At 52.8% G+C, this 10179-nt stretch overlaps 1 protein-coding gene across 1 annotated transcript in view; it reads left to right on the top strand.

Moving 5' to 3' along the window:
* XKR5 (XK related 5) overlaps positions 1-10179 on the top strand; it is a 22508-nt gene that overhangs the window by 446 nt on the left and 11883 nt on the right. The window contains exons 2-4 of the mRNA XM_024768080.1: positions 1581-1764; positions 8716-8900; positions 9856-10065. Coding sequence (XP_024623848.1) covers positions 1581-1764; positions 8716-8900; positions 9856-10065 — 579 coding nt within the window. The remainder of the gene's footprint in view (positions 1-1580; positions 1765-8715; positions 8901-9855; positions 10066-10179) is intronic.

Raw genomic sequence — 10179 nt, 5'->3', positions numbered from 1 at the left:
CTCCCCCTCCAGCGGGTGCATGATCCTCTGCGGGAGTCGCGGCACACGTGGCCCCCCCTTCCCTCCAGAGAGGCCTCCAGGACTCGGCAAAGTGCCGCAGGTGCCCGAGGCGCTGCACGCGGGCCTGGGGGCGCCCTGCTCTCCCCACTATCCGGCCGGCCTGGGGGTCTGGGCGGCGGGGGAAGCCGCTTGGGGCCAGGTTGTGGTGGGACTGGGCTCCGCTTCCGCGGAGCTCTGGAGGGAGGGCCGTCTACAGCTGGACCGGAGGCGGCGGGCGCGGGACGCGGTGGTCGCGTAGGGAGCGCTGTCCGCCGGCAGAGGCGGGGCCAGAGGGCGGAGCGGTTCAGCGCCTTTCCAGTTTGAACTTGTAACTCCTTCGGTGCCGGAGCGGAGGCCTCCGCCCGCTGCCGCCCGGCTCCCTGCAGCCGCTTCTTCCTCGCGGGGCCCCCGCAGATGGGGGGAGGGGTGGGGGAGTGGAATTAACGGGGCTTCAGCATCCAGACCCCCCAGCGTTCCTCGCCACTCCCCAGCTCGCAGGCACTTGGGGACCCCGGCGGGCTCTGGCTCTGCACTTTTTCCTGGGAGGGAGTTGCCCCCGCGCCGCGTCGGCGGGTCCCTTGTTTGAACCGCGGTCCACGAAGGCCCCCCGGGGTCGTCCCTGCCATGAGGTTTCAGAGGCGCCCAGAGGAGGTCCCACGTTGAGATCGGCTCCAGAGCACCGGGGTCCAGCGCCGCCACTGAGCAGGGCTAAGATGAGACAGGACTCCGGGTCTCAGCACCCACCCCAGGTGGCCCCGCGGACGTGGGTTCCTCCTTCCCTCCCGTCTAGGAACGCCTGGGCCTCAGCGTTCCTCAGACTGGGCAGGGCGGTGACTGCCCCAGAGGCTTCTGGTGCCTGGGGCTCCCGGTTTACCTTGTGTGCCGGGTGATTAGAGCAAGAGACAGAGCCTGGGCACCAAGGAATGGCTGCCCAAGCCCTGGCTTCTCGGGGAACCTGCAGGGTTCCCGTCTGTACCTGGGGCAGCGCTCTCTTACCGCTGCAGTTCACAGCTTTACGTGTCCATAAATCCATGTTAAACTCTAACAGTGGGGAACCCAAGCAATAGTCCTGTAAAACAATTACTCTGAGTCCCGAGCACCTGCTAGTACTGGACAGATGTAAGCACCCACGTCTATGGTCATTCATCAGGGAGGGCAGATCCTAACCTAGATTTATCAAGCTCTTTCCATTCCCTGACCCTATCCTACAACCCTCAAAAATAAAATAAATGAAGCCGCCCCCAGAGAGGAGGTTTTACATTTTTGAGCCCATACTAAGTGCCAGGTGTTTGTGGGTTTTTTTGCACGCTGTCCTATGAGATCCAACAGTCCCTTTGTACAGCCATGGTGTCTGGGCCTTTGGGATCCTTTGGGAAGCTCTGGCCCTTTCATTCGACCTCATTCTGGTCCAGACTGCACGCGGGCTCTGCCCACTCCAGGCTAGGTGTAGCAGGCAGCACTGCTGGCTGTAGGGACACAGCGTTTGCTGGTCCCTCCCTCCTGCCTTCCACTAACCCTCTGGTCCTTCCTCTGGTCCCCAGGCCTCTGCACCGTGGTTTACTACTTCACCACAGGCCAGCTCCTCTGGGGGTGGCTGGCCCTCTCTGTGCTACTACCTGGCTTCTTGGTCCAGGGCCTGAGCTACCTTTGGTTCCGAGAAGATGGACATCAAAGTCACTGTTCGTTGGTGGTGCTACACCTCCTCCAGCTTGGCGTGTGGAAGCGGTAAGGCAGCCCCTTTCAACCCTGAAGCGTGATTTCACACGTGCGAAAGGGTTCTCCTGTGCATATGTATTCCATCCTTAGGGTCACAAAAGTGCAGGCTTGGGAGAACGTTGGAAGCCACCTCTTTGAACATTTGCTCTGATATTGGTCACCTCACCGAGCCTGAACTTCCTTGAGCATCCTCAAGGAGCATCCAGAAGGAGCCGTGACCCTTCAAAAGCTTTTTCTTGACTTGGGCCAAATCCTATGTGCTCGTGTTTAATTCAGTTGGTCTCGCCTTTAGAGCCATGGAAAGTGACTCAGTTAGGGCCGGTCCATGTAAACACCTACTCCCTCACTCCAGGAGGGTGACACAGATTTAAGCAGAAGCAGCAGTGGGGTCGGCCTGGTAACATTTGCGTTAAGCTTTTATTGCAAGAAGAAGCCATTTGGGTGCCAGGGCCACATTTTTCCATAAAAAGGCATCCTGGGCAGGCCTAGTGTTCAGCAGGCTTGGCTTTGGCCCACCAGTGCAGCAGGTAAGGTGTTGTTTTCCCCGGGATACCTGGATTCCTGGAGGGTCAGGGGAGATGCGGCAGTGAGCTTACACTGGGGCAGATTTCAGCTCTCAGCTGCCTCATAATCCCATAGAGTTGCCAGGAATTTTAAAAGGGAGAAAATTGGGAGATCAGATCGGTGATGGCCTCCGGCTCAAGAGCACATGAACTTGTAGACGCTGAGGATAGAAAGGCTCTCAGGAGTCACGGCCAAGTCTCAGATCTCGGGCTGCGCTGCTGGCTGTCCTGGGTGGTTTATGCCTTCAAGCCATGCCCAAGGCTTTCTTTGGAGACGCTGAAGTGAGTTTTCTGATTTCCCAGCTGCATCCGAGACAGAGGGCTTGGAGACAGAGGGTACTTCTGATAAAGACATCACCCAACCACCCGAATTTCTCCGGGCCCCTCGGAGCTGGAACCCTACATCTCTAAAGGCACCAGAAGCGTTTTCAGCTACAGCAGTTTTGCCTAAAGCTGAGCCTTTGTGTTCAAGCCATGTGGTTCCTCTGAAACGATAGGACTCTGACCAGTGGGAAGAGAGCAGAGCTGGCTTTCCTGTTGGACTCGGAGGATCGGAGCCTGTACTGGGCGCTACCCACATGCGCTGACCCTTCTGTCTGCCCAACTTGGTATGAAAACCATTAAGGGCTCCGATCCTTCCAGGGACCACGTGGTACGTTATAGTCATCAAGTTTGCGACCTCAGGGACAGAGCACCTATTGAAAAAAAATGAATCAACTCTCCCCTAAGCGAACATGTCATAGCTCAAAAGAAGATTAAAGTCAGGGCCAGTCACTTGAGAGAAGCCTCCTGAATAACTGTCAGATAGATCTGTCTTCTGGAGCTCCGGGGGGACCCTTGGTCCCATTTGATCCAGTGCCTTCTTCAGAGATGGGGCAGCGTCAGGCTCACATGTATCCGCTTTCATGCTGGTGTCCAACACTGACCCCCACTCATCTTCCCCAAGTTTCTCAGATGATGCCATGAATACTAAATATATATTTCTTAAAAACTAAAATGGGTAAATGAAGAGAGACAGGAAAATTAGAAATTAGGAAAAACAACTAGTCATCTATATCTCTTCTTATTTAAAAAAAGAAGTTAGTGGGACTTCCCTGGCAGTCCAGTGTTTAAGACTGCGCTCACACTGCAGGGGACACAGGTTCGAACCCTGGTCGGGGAACTAAGATTCCATATGCTGCTCTGTGCGGCCAAAAAAAAAAAAAAAAGTTAAGGGGACTAAAAATATATATGTATAATTTAAAAGGACAAAAAAAAAAAAAGCATGAAAAAAGAAAAGAAGTGAGAAGAGTCAGGAAACGGAAGGGAATGTCAGAAAAGAAGGTAACGCCAGAATGCACTCTTGCTTACGGTGAACCACAGATTTGTCTCTCAGTTTTGTAACAAGCATAAGAAGCTACATGGTTTTGCAATGCTTCTGCGATAGAAAATAAACCAAACAAATGGAAATCTACTTCCTTAGAAGAAAACTTTGAAAGTTAAAGTAGAAAACAAGAACTCTATTCCCTATCCTGCAACCAGCTTATTGGGCTTTCACAAAGAAGACACTGGGTAATGGAGTGTCTTTCAGCACATCCACACAGAGCTTCGCAAGACTGATTCCCAGTCAGGGCCAGCAAAGAAGCCGCTCAGAAAACTGCAGTTCAGCGAAAGCACCTGTAGGAGGAGCCAAAACAGTTCTGTTTGCACAGCCCTATACAAACAGCATTTAGACAGGGGTCGTAACGCAATGCAGAAGAATCTACTGACAACAAAAAACCAATTAAACGCAAACCTCATGAAGTGGCTTGTAAAAAAGGCAAGGACTTAAAACATAAACGTAGGGCTTCCCTGGTGGCACAGTGGTTGAGAATCCGCCTGCCAATGCAGGGGACAGGGGTTTGAGCCCTGGTCCGGGAAGATCCCACATGCTGTGGTGCAACTAAGCCCGTGCGCCACAACTACTGAGCCTGCGCTCTCGAGACCGCGAGCCACAACTACTGAGCCCACGATCCGCGACTACTGAGCCCACACGCCTAGAGCCCGTGCTCCGCAACAAGAGAAGCCACTGCAATGAGAAACCCGTGCACAGCAAGGAAGAGCAGCCCCCGCTCGCAGCAACTAGAGAAAGCCCCTGGGCAGCAACGAAGACCCAACACAGCCAAAAATAAATAAATTAAAACAAAAAAAACCCACAGGGCTTCACTGGTGGCGCAGTGGTTGAGAATCTGCCTGCTAATGCAGGAGACACGGGATCGAGCCCTGGTCTGGGAGGATCCCACGTGCCGCGGAGCAACTAGGCCACAACTGCTGAGCCTGCGCGTCTGGAGCCTGTGCTCCGCAACAGGAGAGGCCACGATGGTGAGAGGCCCGCGCACCGCGATGAGGAGTGGCCCCCCGCTTGCCACAACTGGAGAAAGACCTCGCACAGAAACGAAGACCCAACACAGCAAAAATAAATTAATTAATTAAATAGGTACTGGAATGATTGCATAATCTAAGTTCCAGATAACAACAACAACAAAAGAAGTTCTATTCAACATCAATCTGTTTAAAAAAAAAAAACCCCAGGAAACAAGTGTTGGCAAGGATGTGGAGAAATTGGAACCCTTGCACACTGACGGTGGAAATGTAAAGTGGTGCAGCCACTGTGGAAAACAGAATGGCAGTTCCTCACAAAATTAAACATAGAAGTACCATATAATCCAGCAATTCCACTTCTGGGTATATATCCAAACAAGTTGAAAGCAGGGTCTGGAAGAGGTCTTTGTACACCCATGTTCCTGGCAGCATTACTTACAGTAGCCAAAACATGAAACAAACCAAGTGTCTAAACAGATGATGGATAAGCAAAATGTGGTCTGTACATACAACGGAAAAAAGGAATGAAATTCTGTAATATGCTGCAACGTGGATGACTCTGGAGGACATGATGCAGTAAGCCATGCAATAAGACAAATACATAATTCCACTTACATGCGGCACCTAGAGCAGTCAAGTTCATAGAGTCAGAAAGTAGGATGGGGGGTGCCAGGGGCCGGGGGAGGAGGGAACGGGGACTTATTGTTTAATGGGGACAGAGTTTCAGTTTTACAAGATGAAAAGAGTTACAGAGGACGATGGTGGTGATGGTTGCACACCGTTATGAATTATTGCAAATTGTCAATAATCTATTCAATTATGAAATTTAAATTATTAACGTCACTGAACTGTACTTATAAAACGGTAAAGATGGTACGTTTTATGTTATGTGCATTTTACCGCAATTTTAAAAAGTTGAAAAAAATGTACAGTCCTAGCGGAAACCTCCACCGTTCACTGTCTCAGCTTTCACGTCACCATAAAGTGTTAAGATGGAGAGGAACATCACTAATTCTTCACCTTGTGGGGCTACGATAGACTATTCCGCGGGAAGCGGATACGTTTGGTTTTTTATTTAAGCTGTTCAGTGGAGCTTGCTGAGAGACATCATTCCAAAGACCGAGTTAGTTTAATTAAACATGTTAACAAACGTCAATTTTTAGTGCATGTTGTCCTTAGTGCAACGGGAAATCTTAGACCGTCATCAACACAGCTCAATATGCTCGGTATTTATTCGTTCATGTTTACTAACCTTGTGTGACCAAAGGGACTGGAGACACGTGATTAAGGCACAGTCTGAGGCCAAATTGTGAACAAAGCTGGAACAGTGAATTAGAAGAAGAGAGAGATGTTCACAGGATGCTGGGAGCCCCAGGGCTTGCCACGGTGCATCTCTGGACCAGAGACGTCTTCATCACCCGAAACTCGTTAAAAATGCAAATTCTCGAGCTTCACCGGGACCCACATGGCATCACGGCAAACTCCTCATAATTCTCCAAACGCGTCTGTTTAATCAGAAATTCTAGGCCTGGGGCCGGGCAACCTGTCTTTCAACAGCCCACCTGGTGACTCTGATGGTGCTCACGTCTGGAACCGCCGTCCGGACACAGGAGCCGTCGTGGGAGGGCTGAAGAATGAGGTGGACTTGGAAGCACGTGGGAAGGGGAGGCACTTTGGACCCAGGCAACAGCAAAGCTGCTGCAGAAGGAACTGCTGGAAGTGGTGGTTTTGGAAAACTAGAAGTCTGTTTTGCTGTGAGTGTGGGGTAAGGATTTTCTGGACAAAAGCAATGTGGACGGAGACAGACTGGGCTGGACCATGAAGGAGCTTATCCACCAGGTAAGGGGTTTGAGAGCCACTGGAAAGGTTTAAGTAAAGGAGTAACCTGGTCAGATAAGGCCCTTAGAGACGGCACAGGAAAGGAACCGAGAAGGGAGAGTCCAAGGGCCAGGCAGGCGGCCAGAAATCCGGGCAGGAGCTGGTGAGTACCTGGAAGGAGAGCATCCATTCCCACCTCCGCCCTCCTCCTCCCACTCACCGCCCCGTACCTCCGCTTTCACCTGGGCCCCCCGAAGCCCCCTAACCAGTGATCTCAGCCTGAGACCCTCCCCCTGCAGCAGGTTCCAGAAACGCGATTCCGAAAACCAGGTGGATCGCATTCCCACTGGTTCTCCATTTCCCACTGGTCCAAGAGGGACACCCAACTCCTCAGCTGGGCTAGAAGAGGCTTCTGCTGCCCCAGGATGGACCGCCGTTTCAGTGGCCCTTCTCCTGCCCCGCTGGTGCCACCGTGCTCCCTCAGGCTTTGTCCCTGTCCTGAGTATGCCCGTCCCTCCTTTCCCTGAATATGTTTTCCTCTCTCCCCGGGACCCCTTCCGCCGCTCTCGTTTTCACACGTCTTTCTTCCTGCTTAAAACTTTTCACGTGTGTATGGCTTGCTTTCCACAACTGAATCTTGGGCTTCCGGAGAAGGTCTTCAATTTCGTTTGCACCCTCTGCAGTCTCCAGCAGGTGGGAGCAGCCCAATAAGGATGCACATGGAATGAATGGAGGCGGCTGGGAGGGTAGGAAGGGAGATTGGCACGTCCCCAGAATGGAGGATTCAGGACTGAAAGGGAAGCTACCGTATTCAGCTTCATATGCTTTTTTTTTAAAAAATAAATGTATTTATTTTTGGCTGCGTTGGGTCTTTGTTGCTGCACGCAGGCTTTCTCTAGTTGCGGCGAGCGGGGGCTACTCTTCGTTGCGGTGCGCGGTCTTCTCATTGCAGTGGCTTCTCTTGTTGCAGAGCACGGGCTCTAGGCGCGCCGGCTCAGTAGTTGTGGCTCGCGGGCTCTAGAGCTCAGGCTCAGTAGTTGTGACACACGGGCTTAGCTGCTCCGCGGCATATGGCATCCTCTGGGACCAGGGCTTGAACCCGTGTCCCCCGCCTTGGCAGGTGGATTCTTAACCACTGCGCCACCAGGGAAGCCCCATATGCTTTTTCTTAACATTATACTTGGGTCAGAGATCACGGCTTCAAAGACTCAGTAAGAAATCAGTTCACTCCAGGATCCAAATCATGAAAGAGGAAAGCTGTCTTTCTTAAGTGTCTTTCCTGGGCCCTGTGTACCCTGAACAAAGCCATTTCAAAGAGGACCCCCTTCTGCTCTGGCCGTAGAAATGTTGGCCGGAGATCAGAGGTGGGGGCGTTCGGGGTAACTTGAAAGGCGCACTCAGTTCTCTTTCAGGAGTCGGTAAATTAAAACGATTCCTAGTTTTTCTGAACTTGGACAGGACAGAAGTTCACAATTGCACATGGACTTGGCAGGCATGGCAGCCCCTGCTGCAGGCAGGTGTAGGGATCACTGTGTTCCTGCTTCTGGGCGCGTGAGTGGGAAACTGCTGTGAAAACCCGAAGTCCCCAGAGCCCACACGTGCCTGGGGAACAGTGTCCTTTTTATACGTGCACGACCCTCCTGGGGGCGCAGGACAGCGACCCATGGCACCTCCAGGTGGCTTTCATAAGATGGAAGCATCAGAAAGGTTTCTAGGGTGGGTTTTGGGGGAAGTAGAATGAAACAGGCACATTTCCTCCTTTTTCTTCTCTTGCACTGACTCCCTTTCCTGGATGTGTGTCCCTGCAGCCAGGGCAGCCCGTCCTTGCACACCCCACGATGGTGCCCTGCCCTTCCTGCTGTCTAGCAGATGTGGATTAATTCCCATCCCAAGAGGCCCTGGGGCCAGGGAGGTAGTTCAGGGTTAGCTCTAAACTATGAAGGGCTCAGAGAGAGCCCACAGCAAACCTGTGTGATCCAGGCTCCCGGCCTAGCACCCCTTCCATGTGTGGCCAGAGTGTGTTCCGCTGGCCGGGCCTTGCTGGGCAAGGTCACCTGCTGCAGCACTTGGGTCAGACGTGCCACCTTCACTCTGGAGTCAGAGCTCAGGGCCTTGGGGTGTAGATGCGATCAGTTAACCCCTGGAAAGCTATCGATCTCTATGCGATAAGCCAGAGAAGGGGGTTCCTGTTTAAGCTATCACGGTGTGGTTCTGAGTCCTGGGCTCTCCTGTTCCTTAGGCACTGGGACGCCGTGGCCCCTGTTCTCCGGAAGGAAGGGGAGGCCTCCGCCTGGGGCCAGCTGCGGATGCAGGAGGCCGACCTGTCGGCCCTGCGCCTCCTGGAAGCCCTGCTGCAGGTCGGGCCCCACCTGCTGCTTCAAACATACGTCTTTCTCACCTCGGACTTCACTGGTATCGTGCCGGGTGAGTGTCTCCTACCACTGACCTCAGACCGTCCGACTTCTCAAGGCGGACAGAAGGAAACCCCTTATTTAGCAAAACCCGGCAACCTAAGATTTCCTGTTTGGGAGAATTAGGGCAGCCCAAGGGAATGGTTAATACTGGCTTTTGTTTGGGGCGATGAGTTCCCGGGGGTCTGCTTCCTTCATGGGGCTCAGTCCATGGGACAGAAATAGTCAGATGACCCTGAAAGCACCTTGGGAAGGTACCGTGTGCTGCCTCTTGCGAAATCAGTGTGTCTGTTTCTCCCGGGGCTAACTGTGCAGTCTGAGCCTCGTACCTCGAGAGCCATGGGAACAGAGCAACTTGGGCCCCAGCAAACATGCGTCTTCTGCTGGCTCTCCCTCCAGGGTGCAGGCTCTCTCCTATGGGCTGGAACCATTGCATGTCCTGGTCTCATTTCTCTGATTAAACCTCCTTTATGTGGATTGAATGGCAAAGCAGGCTCTCTCCTATGGGCTGGAACCATTGCATGTCCTGGTCTCATTTCTCTGATTAAACCTTCTTTATGTGAATTGAACGGCAAAACAGGCTCTCTCCTATGGGCTGGAACCATTGCATGTCCTGGTCTCATTTCTCTGATTAAACCTCCTTTATGTGGATCGAACGGCAAAGTGCGTTTGGGATGAAATAGCATGTTCAGAGCCGTTAGGAGCTGCTTCGTCATAAACCAGAGGTGCTGGAGGAGCAGTGACTGGGATGCTTTTCTTAAAGGGTGAACACGGAGAGCCCAGCCCACCTGAGGGGACAAGCACCCATGTGTTAAGCAGAGGAAAGCTCTCCTGCACGCCCTCACTTCTTCAGAGCGGAGAAAGACGTGCGTGTTTGCACGGAGGTGACGATGCCCTCTGAGAAGTCAGATTTTGTTAAGGGTTAACGTCCTGTAAATACTAGGTTGTCCTGTGCGCTTCGCTTCCAGGGATGAGTGCGCTGTGCTCCTGGTCTGTGCTGTCCTGGGCCCTGGTGTGCTATGCTCGTGCCATGGGCGCCATGAAGCCGGGTCACCTCTCCATGCCGTGGACGGCCCTCGGCTGCCAGCTGCTCTGGAGGATGGGCATGGTGGGAGCCCGCGTTCTGAGTCTGGTTCTGTTCTTCCAAGTTTACCGCGTCTGGGTTCTGGTTGTTGCAGGTGAGCTGAGCGTACGTTCCGACTATCTATTGGGGCCTGACAAACCACCCCGAACTTAATGCCTTACAAGAACCATTAATGGGGCTTCCCTGGTGGTGCAGTGGTTGAGAGTCC

This window comes from Neophocaena asiaeorientalis, unplaced genomic scaffold (genome assembly GCF_003031525.2).
Source record: "Neophocaena asiaeorientalis asiaeorientalis breed wild unplaced genomic scaffold, Neophocaena_asiaeorientalis_V1.1 scaffold16, whole genome shotgun sequence".
NCBI lineage: Eukaryota > Metazoa > Chordata > Mammalia > Artiodactyla > Phocoenidae > Neophocaena > Neophocaena asiaeorientalis.
Note: the sequence above shows the minus strand (reverse complement) of the source record. Positions and strands in the feature narration are given on the sequence as shown.